The sequence below is a fragment of the Mytilus californianus genome, unplaced genomic scaffold, assembly GCF_021869535.1.
Source record: "Mytilus californianus isolate M0D057914Y unplaced genomic scaffold, xbMytCali1.0.p SCAF_3, whole genome shotgun sequence".
Taxonomy (NCBI): domain Eukaryota; kingdom Metazoa; phylum Mollusca; class Bivalvia; order Mytilida; family Mytilidae; genus Mytilus; species Mytilus californianus.
The window spans coordinates 115,142,982-115,165,549 of NW_026262679.1; the positions used below are offsets into that span (position 1 = coordinate 115,142,982).

The 22,568-nt window shown below is 32.4% G+C and overlaps 1 protein-coding gene across 1 annotated transcript; it reads right to left on the minus strand.

Moving 5' to 3' along the window:
• Positions 1–202: 202 nt before the first annotated feature.
• LOC127735892 (NHL repeat-containing protein 2-like) lies at positions 203–18,200 on the minus strand. Its single transcript, XM_052246312.1, has 11 exons — positions 17,968–18,200; positions 15,242–15,405; positions 13,163–13,752; positions 12,343–12,477; positions 10,542–10,674; positions 10,198–10,291; positions 8,848–9,073; positions 8,283–8,408; positions 5,623–5,814; positions 4,901–5,093; positions 203–4,036 (listed from the first exon to the last, which is right to left on the minus strand). Exons 2-11 carry the CDS (start codon positions 15,396–15,398, stop codon positions 3,798–3,800), a joined length of 2,085 nt encoding a protein of 694 aa, XP_052102272.1. The 5' UTR covers positions 15,399–15,405; positions 17,968–18,200; the 3' UTR covers positions 203–3,797.
• Positions 18,201–22,568: the final 4,368 nt, after the last annotated feature.

Genomic DNA, 22,568 nt, shown 5'->3' on the forward strand with positions numbered 1-22,568 from the left:
CTATATGTTTCTTTATTCTACATTGGCAAGAGGTATAGGGGAGGGTTGAGATCTCACAAAACATGTTTAACCCCGCCACATTTTTGCGCCTGTCCCAAGTCAGGAGCCTCTGGTCTTTGTTAGTCTTGTATGTTTTTTAATTTTAGTTCATTTATATGTATTGGAGTTTAGTGTGGCGTCCATTTTCACTGAACTATCAAGATAGCACCTGATCCATTTAATAAAAATATAAAATACATCCTTATCACAGTAAGTAAACACAACATTTAGGCAGCTTTATATATATTCATATCAATGTTATAAAATATTGTAAATTTCAGCAATCCTTGAATACATGTTTTAGGCAGCTTTATATATTCATATCAATGTTATAAAATATTGTAAATTTCAGCAATCCTTGAATACATATTTTCTTCTTTCAATAATTAAACAAATGATCACGTGTAGAACTTCTTGCCTGTATAATACTGTAAATCAACTTATTTTTGTGTTTAGCCATATCTATTCAACTTCACAGCTATATATTTTTCAGATTTTCTAATTTTCTTGATGTATATATTTAAGAAAAGATCGAAGGTTAACATATTCATGACGATTTATATTTGTCAAAGTTGCAAAATAATAAATTGCTTGTGAAAATTAGTTGGTTAACAGTATTGTAATGTTGGGGTTGCTGTCTACCTGACCGTTTTCCTATCTCCTCCTTATATCCATAGTTACAAAGTTACATTCAAACTTAATTATATTCATAACAAAATATATTAAAAGACTATAACAACTAAAACATGTGTTGTTAAAAATAGATAATTAAAAACTTAATTAATGTATTTTTAAAAGATCTCTACAATTTCACACTCCTTCAAAAGCACTGGTTATTAGTTAAAGAATTTTGTAACAATATACATTTCTTCTTCAAAATGAGTTAAGTTGGAAAAGCAGTGGCTAAGCAAACTAACAGAAAAAAGTCACACAAGTTGAGACTGAGAACTTGATATCATCCCCGGTTAGTGTTGCTTAGTCTTTAGTTTTCATGTAGTGTTTTATAGGCTTGTTTTTTGCCATGAATTGGTCTGTTTATCTCATTTTTGTCAAGCCTTCGACTTTAGTCGAAAAGGCGAGACATAGCGATCCTACATTCCGTCGGCGTTGTCATCGGCTGCGTCCACAATTATTCACTCTGTGGTTAAAGTTTTTAAAATTTTAATAACTTTCATAAACTATCCTGGATTTCTACCAAACTTGGACAGAAGCTTGTTTATGATCATAAGATAGTATCCAGAAGTAAATTTTGTAAAAATAAAATTCCATTTTTTCCGTATTTTACTTATATATGGACTTAGTTTTTCTGCCGGGAAATATTACATTCACTCTGTGGTTAAAGTTTTTAAAATTTTAATAACTTTCTTAAACTATCCTGGGTTTGTACCAAACTGAGACAGAAGCTTGTTTATGATCATAAGATAGTATCCAGAAGTAAATTTTGTAAAAAAATAAATCCATTTTTTCCTTATTTTACTTTTAAATGGACTTAGATTTTCTGCCAGGAAATAACACATTCACTCTGTGGTTAAAGTTTTTAAAATTTTAATAACTTTCTTATACTATTTTGGATTTGTACCAAACTTGGACAGAAGCTTGTTTATGATCAAAAGCTAGTATCTAGAAGGAAATTTTGTAAAAAAATAAATCCATTTTTTCCGTATTTTACTTTTAAATGGACTTAGATTTTCTGCCAGGAAACAACACATTCACTCTGTGGTTAAAGTTTTTAAAATTGTTATAACTTTCTTATACTATTTTGGATTTGTACCAAACTTGGACTGAAGCTTGTTTATGATCAAATGCTAGTATCTAGAAGGAAATTTTGTTTTCTTCCAGTTAACATTACATTCAGTCTGCAGTTAAAGTTTTTAAACATTTATTAGATTCATAAACTATCCTGGATTTTTACCAAACTTGGACAGAAGCTTCTTACAATCAAAAGATAGTATCAAGAGGAATATTTTTATTGATTTACTTCCTCATTTTTTTTGAGCTTGCGATTAACAGAAAAGGTAGGCGAGACACTGGGTTCCGCGGAACCCTTACAAATTTTATTAGTTTTAATTCACCCTTTGGTATCTCTACTTCTTTTTTTATAACGAATAACAGACGATTGTTTTACTGTGTCTTTTACATACCTATAATATCAGTTTCTAAAATGGGAACAGTTAATGATAATGTTTGGATCTGTGACAACCACTTAACTTCTGCGGTATCATAAAGTGAAGACCTAAAAGCATACTTATTGATAATAAAATGCTATGCTGGGCACAGCTTGATACGACTGCAGAGGTCGAACCATGAACAGTTGGGGCAAGTATGGACACAACATTCAAGCTTGATACAGCACTGAATTTGGATTGTGATTAAATATTTGACACAGCACAGGTTTCTGACACAGAATGAATGTGGTCTAAGAACTTAAAAATTTTCATTTTACCTATTCAAACCATATCATTATTATTTGCTTTTATATATAAATCAGAAATAACCAATTTAAAATGGAAAATTTTAAAAGAAAAAAAAATCCCCCCCCAAATTTTTTGAACCCCCTTATGATTCATCACCCCCAAACTCACTCCCAGCCTTCCCTTTGTGGTATGGTACCTGCAGTACAATTTCAGAGAGATCCATACACTTGAACACAAGTTATTGTCTGGAAACTAGAAACATGCGTTTTTTGGCCCCAAATTCCTAAATGTTTAGGGCAATTACCACCAAACTCAAACCCAGCTTTCCCTTTGTGATATGGAACCTTGTAGTACAATTTCAGAAAGATCCATACACTTACACACAAGTTATTGTCATGAAACTAGAAAAATGCTTGTTTTTTGCCCCTTTTTTGGCCCCTAATTCCTAATATTTTGACGCAATTACCCCCAAAATCAATCCCAGCATTCCCTTCGTGATATGAAACCTTGTGGTACAATGTCAGAGAGATCCATACACTAACACACAAGTTATGTCTGGAAGTTACAAAAATGCTCATTTTTGGCCCCTTTTTGGCCCCTAATTCCTTAACTGTTGGTACAATAACCCCCAAAATCAATCCAAACCTTCCTTTTGTGGTATTGAATATTATGGTAAAATTTCATAGAGATCCATTGACTAAAACTTAAGTTAGAGTGCGAAAACCAATGTGTCTTAGGACGACGACGACGCTGTCATACCAATATACGACCACAAAAATTTTTTGCGGTCGTATAAAAATAACATATTTACTTACTGCATTATTGTTAATGGAATATCAATTTCGTATTTCCCTCAAACTACCAAAATTTCCCAACAAAATACATATTCTTAATTAAGATGATGATATTGGATGGTAATTTAGGATCCAGTGGCAAATTAAATGCATATTAATTTTGAGAACATTTTAATGTGATATGAATATGAGTCCTGCTTTGTACTAAACCAACACTTTGAGCAGGAGTTTGATCAAGCTAGTTCACAATGTAACAGTACACAGGAATACATGTCGCAAAACCTGGACACATTTGTCTGACTCAAGGCCAATATTTAATAGCTCTTACACCTAAATAATGGGTGGTAAGCAGAGAATCAGCAAATACCAATTTTCAAGTGTTTGGTTTGACCTGGCTGTAGATCAAATCCACAACCTCTTACTCTCCAGGCAGGCATACTACCAAGATGCCACAGAGGTGGTTTAAAAAAAAAACTGATACAAAGAAAAGTGTTTTCCCAAGTATAATTTTTCATTTACTTGTGTTACTTGTAATTTGTTTTCTGTAATTTCAAACACTGAAATGTATATGACTGTTTCTCCTTGATGTCAATGACTGTGGATCTATGATGACAACTTGTTTGAAAGTTTTCTGTGACATTTTACATACATTATCTACTCCACAATGTAAGACCTTACACTGACAGTATAATATACTGAGATCTTCATTTACAGAAACAGTACATATTTCTGAATTTTCTACACTTGTAATTTCTCCTCTGAATTCTTCAGTATATTGCCCATTCTTCTCTAAAAATAAAAAGAATAATATTTTACTTTCTGACTGTCATATAAAATAAATATTCTACCACTGTGTCGACTAAAATATAATAATTCTCACTGGAGCCTAATATTCTTTTTTAAAATTGACATGCAAAGATGCAAATGAAACTGCATATTAAATATCAAAGGCATATCTTACAAAACAAAAATCAAACCAATTACACCACAAAACAGACTTTCAGAGGTCCCCATACACTACTGAAACAGTAGTAGCAACTGATAAATTTTTAATCTTTTGACATTCATATGATCATATATTAAGGTTATATTTAACTCTCCCTGATTATCTTCAAGAATGGAATAGCAAGATACAGTTAAAAGACACATAATGGATCTGGTGTCTTTTTCTGAGCATCCCTTCTGGGAATATTGCAAAAATAATTCTTTGGTTTAAAAATACTTTCCCAAGTATCATTCAATATACAGCAGAAACATCTTAACCTTGAAATTTAAAGATTAAATTATCAAAAAATTTAGTGTCGTTACGTGTATTCTTTTAAAAACAAGGGCAGATAATTATACTGAATTTGAAAGGACAACTTGTGTTTTTTTGGACTTTTCAAGAAAATAAGGCATGTGACCCCTATATTTATTTGACATTTCAGAAATATTTATGAAAAGCAATTCTATCATTTAATTTTAACCAATTCTATAGTTAAATGGATTTCGTCAATAAGGAAAAATTGTGTTAACCCATATAAAATAATGGAATATGATATCTGAAGGATCCTAAAAAGTTTGTTGAAACAGAAAGTAAAACAGATCAGTGTAAGCATGAACATGTGTACTTTAATCAGATTGCATTCATCAGAAACTATCAGTGTAATTTACCTGATAACAAAACCCATCTTGATGGAGAATCTTCTGTCAGATGTGATCCCTCAGGTAAAGATATCTCTAAAGTGAACGTAAGGTCACCAATAGATGGCAGCACTAAGCATTTCATATCTTCAATCTGTCCTTTAAGCTTGATTTGCTGTTTCGGTCTTGAGTCAGTCTCATCTTGTGAGAATATAACAGGAAGCTAAAAATTAAATAATTTAATATTGGGCAGATTATTAATGGGAAAATGTGGTTATTAAAATAAATTTAGAAATAAGGGCTGATATTTGACTGAAAATCATAGGTAGAAAAGAGACTGCTTAGGACACAAACAACATTCACTGTATCACTGCGCCGTGAAACAAATTTTGGAGGGAAATTGATTTCAAATTACAATTCATATAGATATAGAGTATGAGGCTAGAACAGTTCAATCGAAATTAAAATAATTTTCAATACGAAATGAAGCAAAACATACTTTTAACAGATCTTGAAACAACCGAAGAATGAAAAAGCAATTAAAAACTTGTGCATTCTTTCAGGAAATCAATTGGTCAACAAAATGGCTGTTACACGATGCCAAAAAGGCAAATACCTTTTAAAAACTAAAGAAATCTATAGTTATATATGTGGTTTTAAACAATAAACAAATGTCTATGGGCACAAGAAAATATGAAAAGGTTAAACTAGTTAATGCCTTAAGATTTATATTTTTGATTTGATGTACTTACATTAGATATAGACTGTGTTTTGAGATCTAGAACTCTGATTTGATGGTTATTTGTATCAGCTATATAAACTTTATCCAGTGATACACAAAGACCACCTGGTTCATTTAGCTGGAACTGTATCACACCATCCCCATCTGTTTCAGGGCCAATAACTGTTGTACAAATAGAAGTCTTCAGATCTACAGATTTTATCTGTAATAGATAAAAAATAGAAAATGTACAAAGACTACTTTTTACATTTTCCAATTAAAGAACCTTTGTGAGCACGCTCACATACCCCACGCCCCCACATTGTCACTGGACAAACAAAGTCTCACCAGATTCCTACGTTCAAAGACTCATAACTCTACAAAAGTCAACTGATATAAATTTTCTTGTGGATATGCACATTTACATATTATGTCCTCATTAACTACAAAGTTTCATAAAGTTCTGTTGTGTGGTTTCAGAGGATTTGCGATGACAAACTGCTGCAGTAGTATATTGAGGCCAATAAGTTCAAAGAGGCATAACTCCTAGAAAAAAATTGAATCATAATTTCCTGTCGAAATGCACATCAACATAGTATGTCCTTATTATCTACAAAGTTTCATGAAATTCTGTTGTGTGGTTTCAGAGGAGTTGCGATGACAGGAATAGGACTGACGGACGGACAGACTGACAGACGGGTGAAAAACATTATACCCTCCGCAACTAAATTGACTCTCCGCAACTTAGTTGACCCTCCGCAACTTAGTTGACCCTCCGCAACTTAGTTGCGTGGGGTATAATAACTAAACATAAAGGTTAAATTGTATTTTATCTACAAATTAAACATCTTACTATCATATGTAAAATAAATGAAAATGAGAATATGTGTCCATAGGACACCATGCCCCACTCACACTATAAAATTTACATGTTCATGAATCCATGAAATATGGGTCAAAACTCTTTTGCATATATTTTATAGTTTTCTTCATAATGAATATGTGTACTAAGTTTCAAATTGATGTGATCACAAACTACCTGTAACCAAAACTTTAACCTGTTACAGGAAGGAGAGTTGCACAGAACAGAACAGAAAACATAATGCCCATTAACTATTGACATGGGGCAGGAAAAACAGCCATCTGTATGAAACAAAAGTATATTGGATAATAAAAACAACTTTGTAAAAGTTCTAGTTATATTTAATGAAAAGGTAAACAGACCAAGATAACATATCCGTACATTGTGTCAACTGTCCTGGAAAACACATCATATTATATTTTAATTTCCTGAAAGCAGATTTTGATTTCAGATTTTATGAATAAAAACATTGCTATTAAAACAAACACTTCCTCTCATGATCTCATGAGAAAAAAATGAAATAGGAAAATATGCTTAATTTTGTAATTATAACTCGGTCTAAGGACTTTGTCAGGATTTCTGAGTATCATACAGTTGTAAAGCTTTTCACATTCATATCTATAAAAAAAAATGTATATTATTCAAATATTCAAATACTATCAGCTGAAAATGATATACAGGTAGATGTCAACCAGGTACAGTAAAACTTGATTATAGGGAACATGCTTATAATAAACTTTTCAATAATCCCTGACAAAATCTATCAAAGATGCATGGCAAAATGTCTGGATATAACGAACTTGCTTACAGCAAAGTTTGTGATATAACAAATCATTTCTTAATCCTTGTAGTCAATATGCACATGTAATGAAGTGTAGTTATTGTGAAGTTTAGATGGCCAAAAGGTAAAATATTTTATTAACAATATGACAAGCCCTTATCCACATAACATCTAATTAGAGGTGGTGGCTTGTTTTTATTGCAATAAAGATATATAAAACTTGATGTTTTACATATTTTATTTAAAACAATCAAGGCAGACTAGATCAAATCGGGTTCACAATGAAGGATTTGGTTAATGTCGACAGTGAAGTTATAGAGACAGATTCCAAGTCAGATGATGCAATCGTTGAAAATATTTTAAACAAGGATTTTGACACTGACGATTCGGAAATAGACAACAAACCAACAGAGGAAATACTAACAAAAAGTGATTGTCTCCTTTTTTCAGAGGTTGGAAATATAATATAATTTGTTTGTATATGTAGTAATACACTTATTGATTAATTGGCCAAACTACCTTGTATAGTTCCTCCTAATTTCCCCCTTACACTGAATTCTTTACATTGTATTACGAAATTCGGTATATCAATATAATGAATTTCATTTATGGCAAAGTTGTACCATTGGTCCCCAGAAATTCATTATAACTAAATTCTACTGTATCATGTATTATGCTATAGAAATATCATTATAATAGATATTATTTATGACACTTTGAGGTTAGAAATTATGATAATGATGGATTGGTGTTTAACATCCAGTGTCAAATACTACATGCATATCAGGCAAGAACATGTTAAAGTGTTATGGATATAGACCCTGCTTTGTACTAAATGCTGAGTAAGATTTTCAATGAGCTAGTTCACAAGTTAACAGTCTGCAAGAATATATGTTACCCTCAACAAACACATTATTCTGATCAGTCTTTGCTCTTACTCCTTAAGCTGTGAGATCTTTTAACAGACCAGAGATCAAACCTATGACCTCTGAGACTGAGGCGATTACTACTAAGAGACCAGCTAAGCAATTTATGAGGTTCCAAATACCTTATGATTATATGAATCAGCAACCAGCAATGGTCCGCTTTCTTCTGTCACTATGGCAACACCTAATGGATGCTGCAGTTTACAGTCATAGCCTTTACCATCTTTGTCTCCATATGCAAATAAATTCTGTAAAAAATAATTGACAAAAATTATAATGCAGAAACCAGTTGTATATGTTTATCCAGTTTGGTAAAGTTTAGCGATATCTAAATAAATACCTTCATATGGACAGAAACCAAAACCTGTTGTATATGTATATCCAGATTGGTTAAGTTTAGCCTTATGTACAGAACTTCATATGGACTTAACACTGACCAATGAACCACGAAAATGAGGTCAGGGTCAATTGTCCATGTCAGACTGACATGTACACCTTACAATCATTTTATACACAAAATATAGTTGACATATTGCTAATGGTATTCGTGAAGCGTACTCAGCTACCAAAACTTAACATTGAAAAATAAACCATGAAAATGAGGTCAAGATCATGAATCCTACAAGATGTACACCTTACAATCATTCCAGATATGAAACTCAAACATCACTAACATAATATTCATACCATTGGATCAAACTCTCCTCCAACCAAAGCTTTGACACCCCCATCTTTCAGCGACACCTTTCTTACAGTAGAACTCTCACTGTCTGCTACAAACATTAAACCAAGTGTTGGTGACAGAGCCAAACCTGATGGCTGAGCAAATCCTGCTTTAGTAGGGTAGCTGTTGTTTCTATTTTCCTCCTGTCCACTGCCAGAAAATCTCAGACAGGTTCCTACAGAGTGGTGACTGTGTTAAAAAGAAGAAATATTCAAATTATAACACAGCTATATCTTATGTATAAAATAATTCTGCTTTTTTACATACAAATAATGATAGTTATCCAAAATGTTCTACCTAATTTATAACTTTATCTTTAATTTTATAGAGATTTATTTGAGAGTTCAAGATGGCTTAAATTAGAAAAAAAATACAAAATTAGCCATATAAGGGGACTAACTACATTAGAGAGTCTATTGATATTTCAGTCATGTTGACCTATTTGTAGATCTTGCTTTGCTTATCATCATCACTTGTCAAAGTTTCTATTATAATTTTCCAGATAATAGCCAAAAAATAAAAAAAATATGCCACAACTCCAATAAGAAGTCTATTAAAGATATCTGACATTTTGTACATCTTGTATTACAGATAATCATTACAGTTTGCTGTTTCTGTCTTAAATCATAGCTTTCAAAATTATAGGCAAAAATACTTAACTTGATAAAAAATCATTAATGTGAAGTTTTGGTCCCTCATTTTTTCTCTATGTATAACATTCTTAAAGATATTAGATGTTTATTTGTATGCAAGCCCCTTTTTCTATTTTTAGCCTTAGCAACCAAATGTTTGTATAATTTGCAAAATGACAACAGTTTGTAAGCTAGACAATATAAGAATGAACTTGGCCAAGCTTTGTCCAGATAGACCTGGTAATTTCAGAGAAGATTTTTTTAAAAATTATCACAACTATTTAGCCAATTGATGGCAACAGCTCACACTTGCCCTGAATGGCATAATTTTAATGTATGGTACAATATATATATAATTATCAATTTAAAAAGCCATCTTTTTTGAAAATTCTGTTATGAATGTGGTTGAACTGAAAGTTAGACTTTATCATAGTTTCCCACTTCCACTATTAAGCTGATGATAACCAGAAAGAATTTGATCATTAATTCCTGTCTGGTACATTTTGGTAAATTCTGAGAAGGAAAAACAATTCTAATAATAGATATACCTTGATTAACTTTCTAAATATGGTTTTCAATTTATGTTGAAAGTGGAGTGAAAATGAATTAAACATTGAAATATACCTCCCACCCAAAAAAAAATGGCCTCATGAATTAATATGTGAATAAAACAAGACAAACCTTCCTTTTAACCAGTCACTATCCTGCAAGAAGTAGACCCAGATCTGATGAGTTCCAGCCAAAGCTATATATAACACATTTTCCTTAACACTTTCTGGAAGAAAAAAGTTTTAGCAGGTTTAATATTAAAACATGAGTGGAACTGAGTTTAAATCAATTGAAATATACATTACTGGATATATATATAAATAAGGAGATGTGGTATGATTGCCAATGAGACAACAAATAAAGTGGATGTAAGCAATTATAGACAACCGTACGGCCTTCAACAATGAGAAAAACCCATTCCGTATAGTCGGCTATAAAAGGGCCCAACATGAAAAATATGTAACAATTGTACTTACCTGGGGATTTTCCTAGAACTACATCCCATGGTGAGGATAACTGTTGATTTGTTCCAAATTTACCACCCTCCTTATCCTGACCTTGAACTCCAGTTCCTGCTAATGTTCTTACTGTTTTAGAGGTCAAATTGATCTAAAAATGATAACCAAAAGTTACTTTTTTGTCTGAGTTGATAAAGCTTTAAATAAAGTGTCCTGTACATGTCTGTAGTTATCATCTATAAGCAAGGAATCCATTTATTGTATTTCCACATCAGGTAAAAACAGCACAGGTAAATGACTTACTGAAGTCAGTTTAATGTCCAGTGACCAATATTTGATGCATATTCTAAATGGAAATCCTACACCAAACTTTGGAGGGAATGGGATGCTTATAAATACAACAGGATATGTGTCATATTCTAATTAAGGCATAAATATTTATTTTTCACAATAAAAAATATTTTTAAGAATCAAATTCCTAATTTTCAAATGAACATACATAGTGTTTTGAGCACTTTTAAGTTAAATTACAGGTAATAAATTATTTTTTCTTTGGTACCAGAATTACATTATTTACAAAATAAATCTGGAAATTTTTTTTCAAAATGTTCCAGGCCGTCCACCCAAACCCCTCAATTCAAATTACCCTCCACTAAGAAGTATAACAATATCAAAGACCACAACAAATGATTTGAAGATCTCAATTTGCTTGTTTGTCAGTTATACTGTTTAGTTTCTCTCTATCAATGACTGTTTTCAAGATAATATTCAAAAACATCAAAATTCCATAAAAGTCATATCAAAGGGTAGTAACTTTTATATGTTGAAGTCATATTGGTATTTTAGTAGATCTTGTGTTGCTGATCACTTTTACATTTACAGATTCTGTTTATCTATTCACTTTTACATTTACAGTTTCTGTTTATCTATTCACTTTTACATTTACAGTTTCTGTTTATCTATTCACTTTTACATTTACAGTTTCTGTTTATCTATTCACTTTTACATTTACAGATTCTGTTTATCTATTCACTTTTACATTTACAGATTCTGTTTATCTATTCACTTTTACATTTACAGTTTCTGTTTATCTATTCACTTTTACATTTACAGTTTCTGTTTATCTATTCACTTTTACATTTACAGATTCTGTTTATCTATTCACTTTTACATTTACAGATTCTGTTTATCTATTCACTTTTACATTTACAGATTCTGTTTATCTATTCACTTTTCAAGAGGATAAACAAAAATGTATAAATTTGTCAAATATCATCATTTAAGGGCATTAACTCATGAAGAAGTCTGATGGTTCGGGTCCAATAGGCATTTTTGTAGATCGTGTATTGCTGCTCCCTTATTGCTGTTTACAGTTTCTGCATATACATTTCTATCTATCATAGTTTTTGAAATAATAGGGGTAAAACATGAAAAGTAGTCGAACATCGTCAATAACTCCTAAGAAGAGTCATCTGATAACTTTTGAGAAAATTTAATTAGGTAGACCTTGTCATTCTAAGCATTTTTATCATTTGTTGCATGTCTGTGCATTTTTAGAAAATAACCTGCTTCTTTTTAATGCTGAAACAATGTTCTATTGAAATAATATAAGACCAGTCTACTACATTCACATTTTCTCTTTGTTTCCTAATAAACAATACTTTAAGCCTTTAAATTTGCATCAAAACAAACAATTTATTCCCAATGGTGAAGGTGAGTATATATGGAATACAAGGCTACTTGACCAATCTATGAATAAGTTGCCCACTAGCTTGAGACTTGTTAGTTCGTACATAACGACAAAATATATAAAACAAACCTCTCTAATTATGTGATTATCTGTGTCAGCTACATAAACAATATCTCCATTGATGGCTACACCTTGTGGAGAGTTAAATCTGGCCTCTGTAAAACTACCACCTACATTACCTCTATCTGTTCCCCCAATACAGTGCTGCAGATAAAAATACACATGATGAAGGCATTAAAATTGCTACAGATGCAGATATGTAGGAGGTGCACTAATAAGGGGTCCTATTTGACCCTAAAATTTAAAGTATTGCAAATTCAAGAGATTTTTGTGTTTAAATAATTTGACAGTTATGTGATAAATTTAAACTGTTAGGTTATCCAAATATCAGGAACATTCACTGAGATTATCAGTCAGGACTTAAATTGACAAAAAGCATAATTAAGACACATATTTGTGAGTGGAAAATGAAAAAGTTCATACTACTTTTACCAAATAAATATTTACATAAGAGGAAAATGTATAGTTCATATAGACAAACACCAAGGGGTAAATCATATACATTGTTGTTGTAGTCGGCACTTGTATCCACCAATCATTTAATAGTTGACCAAATCTATGTACTATTTTTGATCTAAATGTTTAGAAGTAGCTTTTTATAGTATATAACTGCATTTAGTTTTTACAAGAGATTCTGGAGCCTGCATATAAACTACTAGTTTTGTAGTGTTCTGTTACCTCAATTTAAAAAAATACTATAATAGTAGTCAGTGGCTGGCCATTAGCAGTTAACTATGGGAGTCCACACAGTTTCCCACTGTATTGTCTTTTTTGTGATCTTGTAATATTTTGTAAGATGAAATATATATATATATATATATATATATACCTGTACAACACCTAATGGTGACAAAATTAAAATTCTATGGTGGCCTGTATCTGACACTACCAAAATTTTACCATCATTTGAAGTGGTTACTTTCCCAGGAAACTGAAGAGGAGTCTCATTTATTTTTTCTTTCTCCAAAGATAATTTCAAATCACAAGGATTTATCTTGTCTTTAAAATATGCCAATGATTCATCTATAAACTCCAGTAAATTTTCTCTGTGGCCTTCTCCAACAAATGTTTGAAGGAACTGGCCGTCAGGTCCAACTACAACAAACGTTGGCCAGCATTGGATCTGAAGTTTGTTCCAAAGCACTGCATCATGGTCATTTACAACCGGATGGTGAATGTTGTATCGTAGTATGGCACTCAGAATGTTGGCAGACACTTTTTCATTTTCAAATTTGGCAGAATGAACACCAATGATAACTACCCCATCATTCAGCGAATATTTTTGTTCTACCTTCTCCAAATCTGGTAGAACATGAACACAATTTATACAGCAGTAGGTAAAGAAGTCCAAAATTACAATATTTCCTTTTAAATTATTATACAGTGACAAGGACGATGCAATATTTAGCCACTGTAAATCTGGAAATAAAACAAAGAAATTTCAGGACGCACAATGTATGATCATTTCTCTAATTTCTTTTGCAATTTAACTCTTCCTGGACTCAAAAATTTAATCAATGCGTGGTTGCCTATGATCTCAGTAGATGATTGGCTAAACTTGGTGAATCAAAATGTGCTAACAGATGTTAGAAAAATTGGCTACTTTATAAAACATTTTATTTCCTTAAATGCAATGTTTTTGATCAGAAGTGGTCTTTATTAACGTTTGCTACCATTTGATCCAGAGATGCATAAATTAGGTGCATCAATTTCTTAGAGTATGAAGTAGAAATCAGGAATGTGAAAGGCACTCAAAAGGGGAATTTGTTTTTCAAAAATGAAAAATTATTTGATAAACATCAGTGAAACAGATTCTTACATAGTTACTCCTGGATTATCAGATTTATCCAATCTTGATAGCTAAATTGTTGAATTTTAAAATATGAGCCTCAGATAAATCCGATCATTGACGATAATCCACTGGTACCAATGAAAGAATCTATATGATTCATTCTAAAGAGATAAACTAATATATGAAAATTGAAAATTTGTTGATGGAATCACTTTACATGTTGTATTTACTCCTGTTGAATAAAGATTTGTTGTATATGGTATATTACCACAGTGTAACCTACCACAGCTAAATATAGAAGGGTTCAAATGCCTTTTTAACAATAAGGAGATTTGTTATATACAAAGAAAGGTGTATGAAGATAAAAAGGAAAAGATAATTAAATTTGAATGAAAGCACTGGAGAATGAACAATTATTTGTAGGTGACAGATTAATTGATTGAATGTTGTTGTTTAACACAATTTTTAGCACTATTGTGAATTAGCTATATCATGGTGGTCAGTTTTTATAGGTGGAGAAAGCTGCAGCGAACCACCAACCTTCTGCAGGAAACCTGACAATCCTAGTTAAATAAGATTGGATTTGAACGCACCTGCCACATGCAAAGTTCAAGCTCATAACCTCAGAGTTGACAGGGAAGTGATACAGTAATTGACAGATGATTCATGCATGTTATAAGCATCAATCAATTTTTGTGGGTTCAAAAAGAGTTCTAACTACTGGTAATTAGTGATTATTTTTATTCTTTGAAAAAAAGACTAGTAGACTAAATCTTTTTAAACATGTTTAAAGATATTTTTTTTCGTTTATAGGGAAAGCACATTCCAAGTCTTCGAAGACAAGACCCTGATTAGACCATACTTATTTACATAATGTTTTTTTTTAAACTAATATTAACAAAAATATTTAGATTTAATTAAAGAAGAGTTTAGAAACCAATATTTGTACAATCCAAGGAATCATAGATTGAAGTGTCCAAATAGCACGATCATTGGTCTAAGATAAACGAACAAAAAGTTTGCATCAAATGTGAGATACATGATTATAGTGATATTTAAGCTTAGGATCTGTTTTTGTAATTCAATGCAATGTGAAACCTGGATAAATATATCTACCTTTCTCAAATTCTGGCACCTGATATTTCAATTTAGTATCTATTGTTTGTATGTGTTTTCTTATTCTTTCCTTTCTTTGGTTATCTCCCCTGCTTAGATTTGACAGATCTTCATCAAGTTCAGAACACAATGTCAATAATTCCATCAAATCAGCCATGTTTATGCTGTAAAAATCATATAACAAAACATAACAGACAATTATATCTAAAACTTTTATAATGTATCATCATCTAAGAAGAATTTGCTTTTACCCAAAGTTTCACCAACAAGACACAGTACTAAGTTTATCTTATGGGAATTTCCGACATATTGACTGTCTGTTGAAAAAGTCATATCATGGGACATTTTAAAATCTTTCTCACAGGTTAATTATGTAAATGGAATAATTTTAACAGGTTCCACTTTAAAATATTCAATGGCTTTTCTATCTTGACCACTTCGTCATGTTGTAAATGTCATTTGAAAGTATGGAAAGGTAACATTACCCATATGTCGTCAGTCATTTGTTTTCATTTCCAATGTAGTTTTCTAATGAAAGTACAAATGTAACTGTTTGATTCTTGACATTTTATGGACTATGTCATTAGATCTCAGTATGAACTGTTTTGTTTTTTTTACATTTATAAGATATATAAAAATGTAAAGAAGGTGGGGTCAAAGAGACCAGTGAGGCACAGATGGGATGTGTCCCCCAAAAAAAAATTCTGGCACAAATGATATCCAAAAATTTTATGGAAATAGTAAGCATTGCCCTCCTTTTGCCCTGGATGTGCATGGAGACAGAAACCTCATGACATAATTAACAAAAAGACATTAACATCAACAAAGAAGTCTCCAACAACAGACAAGTATTTACAATAATGTCAAGCTCTAAATCATCCAAAGTCTCCAACAACAGACAAGTATTTACAATAATGTCAAGCTCTAAATCATCCAAAGTCTCCAACAACATACAAGTATTTACAATAATGTCAAGCTCTAAATCATCCAAAGTCTCCAACAACAGACAAGTATTTACAATAATGTCAAGCTCTAAATCATCCAAAGTCTCCAACAACAGACAAGTATTTACAATAATGTCAAGCTCTTAATCATCCGAAGTCTTCAACAACAGACAAGTATTTACAATAATGTCAAGCTCTAAATCATCCGAAGTCTTCAACAACAGACAAATATTTACAATAATGTCAAGCTCTAAATCATCCAAAGTCTCCAACAACAGACAAGTATTTACAATAATGTCAAGCTCTAAATCATCCAAAGTCTCCAACAACATACAAGTATTTACAATAATGTCAAGCTCTAAATCATCCAAAGTCTCCAACAACAGACAAGTATTTACAATAATGTCAAGCTCTAAATCATCCAAAGTCTCCAACAACAGACAAGTATTTACAATAATGTCAAGCTCTTAATCATCCGAAGTCTTCAACAACAGACAAGTATTTACAATAATGTCAAGCTCTAAATCATCCGAAGTCTTCAACAACAGACAAATATTTACAATAATGTCAAGCTCTTAATTATCTGAAGTCTTCAACAACAAACAAGTATTTACAATAATGTCAAGCTCTTAATCATCCGAAGTCTTCAACAAACAGACAAGTATTTACAATAATGTCATGCTCTAAATCGTCCAAAGTCTTCAACAACAGACAAGTATTTTCTATATTGTCAAGCTCTTAATCATCTGAAGTCTTTTAAAGAAAGATGTGGATAACATAAACAGAAACTTTCTCAAATTCTAACCCCCTCCCCTCCCAACCAAATTTTCTTATTTAAATACACAAACTCTCTCTTTGTTTTCATTATATTTCAGTGTGTAGGCATTTTGTGTTTTATATTTTACTTTCTCAGTTGATTTATTGAGAAGTCTAGATCTTTGGTCACAATTTTTGACAATATGGCCAACATAGATTAGGTTTGAAATGTTAAAGAGTTTGGAGGGAAAAAATGGATTTTTACTTCTTTGTAACACATAACATGCTTAATACATTTCAAGATTATTTAATGAAAATTGTTTAAAAATTTCTTACAGACTTCTACAGACTGTTCAGTATGACCAGATATTCATTCAGTAAAACTGAAAATTTTTTGTTTGTTTCAGCATATAACCATCCTTTAATATTGTCTCTTTATGTCACAACTATACAAGTCTCAGATGTAGCCAGCCAAGTGTGATGACTGATTTTGCCCAACAAAATCCAGGAAATAATGGTGCACAAAATTGAAATTTTCATACACAAAAAAATAAGGGAGACTTCTACATAAGGAATGTCTGTATCAAGCCAGGAATATGACAGTTGTTTTTCATTGGTTTGATGTGTTTTGAGCTTTTAACTTTGTAAGGGACTTTCCGTTTTCCTTTGATTTTGGTAATTTTGTTATTTTAAAAAGGTAAAGAAATATTTTGTCAGAAAAATTCCAACTTCCAGAATATCAAATGTTTGTCCCCTAGTAATCCCTTTTGGGATTCTGTGTCTGGAGCGGTTTTTGATTTGGCCAAATCAGAAAATCCCTCACGACTCAGAATTCCAAAAGGGATACATTTGTACGTCCCCTAGCCAGGAACATATATATAGATATTAGACATGTTAGATATACTGTTGTTCCCAGTCCTAGCTAAAGCTCTGACACCAGACAGCACCTGTTTCACATCATTAGTCAATTATTCAAGGGAAATAGGAATATACATATCGGACCAAGATAATTGTAAAACTTCCTACTCCTGGTGAATTTTTGAAGATCAATTCATTATGCCATTTATGGATCTAATTGACCCTCCCCCTTTTCATTGAAGGTTTCGTTACGTTGATTTTCCTATAAATTGTCGTATTCACATATAAATTAGGACTAAAAAACGTATCCAAATGCAGCAAATTAAAGTCGTTTTTGATTCTATGACCCAATGGCAATGCAGTGTTTTTTCTCTCTCAATTTTTTGTTTCCCGGAAATACAAAAAGTAACTTATAAACCAACAACGGAACGGAACTGGGCTAATTACGTAATAATCGATACGTTCTGACCGTCAAACATGTTACATTCTCCAATTTTCATGATGATTTACCATTGTGTGGGAAGGTTTAATCAAAGTGCTGGATAGCAACAGTGGAAAGTTTGCAACGGTAGTGTGTAATATTTCAAAAAGGTTGTAAATGTGTAGATTGGGTGTTTAACTTTTTTTCCAACTTTAAAAAAAAAATTACTTAATACAAGAAATAATTGTAACATGATGCTGTTACGAAGTCTCCAAAACAAAGCTCCCATAATTAGTCATTCTCAGGAAGGGGGTGGGAGTGACCCCAGGGGATTCGCCTTTTATTTCATTTGATTTGTTTTATTGTGACATACAAGAACATGTATGGTTTCAGGGTGGGGATCTTGACCGTTTAAAAATTCTCAAAACAAGATGGAGTGGGGGTGACACCCAGGGACTCCCCCTATTTTTTATTTGAATTGTTTTATTGTCCCACACAAGAATATATATGGTTTAGGGGTGGGGATCTCGACCGTTTACAAGTTTTCAAAAAGAAGGGGGTGGGGTGACCCGGCCCGTGGACTTCCTCTATATTTCATTTGATTTGTTTTATTGTCCCATACAAGAATATATATGGTTTATGGGTGGTGATCTCGACTGTTTACAAGTTCTTAAACAGGAAGGGGGTGCAGGTGACCCCAGGGGACTCACCTTTTATTTCATTTGATTTGTTTTATTGTCCCGTACAAGAATATATATGGTTTCGGGGTGGAGATCTTGACCTTTTACAAGTTCTCAAAACAGGATGGGGTGGGAGTGACACCCAGGGACTCCCCCAATTTATTTCATTTGACTTGTTTTATTGTCCAATACAAGAATATATCTGGTTTAGGGGTGGGGATCTCGACCGTTTACAAGTTTTCAAAAAGAAGGGGGGTGGGGTGACCCCTGTGGACTTCCTCTATATTTCATTTGATTTGTTTTATTGTCCCATACAATGATATATATGGTTTAGGGGTGGGGATCTCAACCGTTTACAAGTTTTCAAAAAGAAGGGGGTGGAGTGACCCCTGTGGACTTCCTCTATATTTCATTTGATTTGTTTTATTGTCCCATACAAGAATATATATGGTTTATGGGTGGTGATCTCGACTGTTTACAAGTTCTTAAGCAGGAAGGGGGTGGGAGTGTCCCCAGGGGACTCACCTTTTATTTCATTTGATTTGTTTTATTGTCCCGTACAAGAATATATATGGTTTCTGGGTGGGGATCATGACCATTTACAAGTTCTCAAAACAGGATGGGGTGGGGTGACACCCAGGGACTCCCCCTATATTTCATTTGACTTGTTTTATTGTCCCATACAATAATATATAGGGTTTAGGGGTGGGGATCTCAACCGTTTACAAGTTTTCAAACAGGAGGGGGCTGATCCAGAGGGACTCCCGCTATATTTCATTTGATTTGTTTTATGATCCTGGGATCATTTCTGAAAATACCGTGTGTCTATCACTTACTGTTTTCACGTTATAGTCATTTGAAAATTAAAAAATAAATAAATCCCATAGGGTTCTATTGTAAATCCCTCCCTTCTGTTGGCCACTCAAAATACCCCTAAATAGACCTCAAGAAGAAAAATAATAAGAACTGAGCAAATAGTATAAATACGAATTTTGTTATAGTCCGATTTTCTGATGCCGATTATGTAATAGGCCGAGTTTATTATAGTCCGAGTTTGATGTGGGCCGAGATTAGATACTTTCGATACACTCGGGCTTTTACGTCTTTAATAAACATTGTAAAAATCGTAGTAAGCGTCGAAAAATGTTCATTCATGGAATATTTTAAACACGGTATTTATTTTTTTTCTTCAACCGGAGAAAGGGAGGAAACCCCTGAAACCGGGATTATAGTACTCCCGTTGATATGGATCTCACGCATGTCTGGGGAATACCGATAAAAGCATAATGTCTAAGAGAACTTGACCAAAAGTTATAGTGCGGCTTCATCAGACTTCTTTTTATACTATTAAACTTATTTTTTATTTAAACTATTTTTATATGAAGTTTTTATGTCATATTAATTTGTGTAATATCATTTTTTGTATGTCGAAACTATAAGCCGTTTACATGAAGGGACCCCATTGGAAACAAGCTCTAGAGCTTTCATGGGTTATCCCTGATAAAATATCAGCAAATTTTTTCCATGCACTTAAGGATACTACACTCATAAAATGCCATTATATTTTACAAAGCATGTGTTAGTTTTGTCTTTATGTATCATATATACTTGAGTATTGTATTAACTCATATGCTTGATATTTTATTGAATAAAATATTATTATTATTATTAACGTAGAATCTGCTGTCTCGTGTAGATGTGTATTGATTTTACTTTCCGCACAGCGCAGATCCGCGAAGTAGTGTTTGTGATAGCCATTTTCAAAATGAAGTTGAATTATCGATGAACATTAAGTACATTTTAATTCAAACTGTAAGCTAATCAAAATAGAAGTAACTCAAAATTTCAAAAGCATCTTCCTAGAATTAGTTGTCAAACACCAGTACTACATTATCTAGGAGTAGAACACACATCCTAAAGTAAGATAGTCTGTCACTTCCGGTTTGATGCCGATGCCTTAGGAAAGTTTTTGCTATAGCAAGCTATATCAAACTTTCCAAAAACAGGACATGCAAAACATGGACATTTTCACCTGTAACTTCAAAAGTTATAATTGCCACTGGACGTTAAGCAACCAACAATCAATCAATCAATCAAAAGTTATAAACCGTTTACATATTGTCCAAATTTTTACAGTCTAGTCAGCGGCGGATCAAGATATTTTCACAAGGGGGCCCACTGACTGCCATAAGAGGGGACCCGCTCCAGTCATGCTTCAGTGGTCCTTTAATACTCAACCAAATTTTTCCATCAAAAAAAGGTGGCCCCCCCCCCCATAAATCCGCCTCTGATAGTAAGGCATAATACTAACTTACATCATCTAAAGTTTTTGAAAATTAAGAATTGACAAGATAAAAAAAATTTGCCAGGCCTTGCGGTCATAAAACTTTCGAGCACGATTATTGTACTCAGACTCAGAAATCAACCAATCAAAATACTGGATTTGGTGTTTCGAGCACAAATTTGGTACTCCGAGTACTGAGTAAAGTTTTATGACCAAGGGGCCAGGACAATTAAATTTTAAGAAAACAAAAATGTATGAAATTTCTGAGGAAAGTTTACTTATAATTGAAATAATTTCCGCAAAACAACTTTTTGGCAAATTATTTTTGTATGATTGCAAAGTCTAGGAAATAACCATTCCAAAATCCACAATACGATATTGTTTTCGTCATTTACAAGTAAAATGTTGTACCAGGAGTACCGTATTTGGTTATTATCCGAAATATGTAGTTGGTACCAGGGGTGCGGATTATAAATAACTGAGAACGGTTTTCGATTTGTTTAAAAAAAAAATTCTTTATTGAACTTATAATATTTGAGACTTTTTTTTCAATTCTTTTATTTTTATTTTGTTTATAACTTTTTTCTTCATAATTGACTATCCTCATAGTAAAGGTGTTCAATATCATAATCTCAGGCTCCCAATCAACATGATCAATGAAAAGAAAATATAGTATTAAAGAGTTTTAAAATTTCAATTACTGCTAATTAATTTAGATAAATGTTTGATCTCTATTTTCTATTGTTCCATAATATTCCAATTATTTCTTTTATATTATTTGAACAGTACATCAGCTTGGATAAGCTTAAGCAAATGTTGATTTTAAAAGGGATCTAACAAGGTGAGAAACCCACAAAAATTAAAGACTTTAAATTAATCCCATTGAAATTGGTTAAAAGATTTGTATTTATTGTCAATTGAAGATTTCTTGCTATTGTGCAATACTGTGTAATTTAAGATTTCTTGCTATTGTTCAATACTGTGCTATTGTGCAATACTGTGTTGTTGCGCAATACTGTGCTATTGCGCAATACTGGCCAATTGAAGATTTCTTGCTATTGCGCAATATTGTATAATTGAAGATTTCTTGCTATTGCACAATACTGTGCTATTGTGCAATAATGTGCTATTGTGCAATACTGTGCAATTGAAGATTTCTTGCTATGGCACAATACTGTGCAATTGAAGATTTCTTGCTGTTGCCCAATACAGTGCAATTGAAGATTTCTTGCTATTGCGCAATACTGTGCTATTGTGCAATAATGTGCTATTGCGCAATAATGTGCTATTGCGCATAACTGTGCAATTGAAGATTTCTTACTATTGCGCAATACTGTGTAATTGAAGATTTCTTGCTATTGCGCAATACTGTGCAATCATTTAA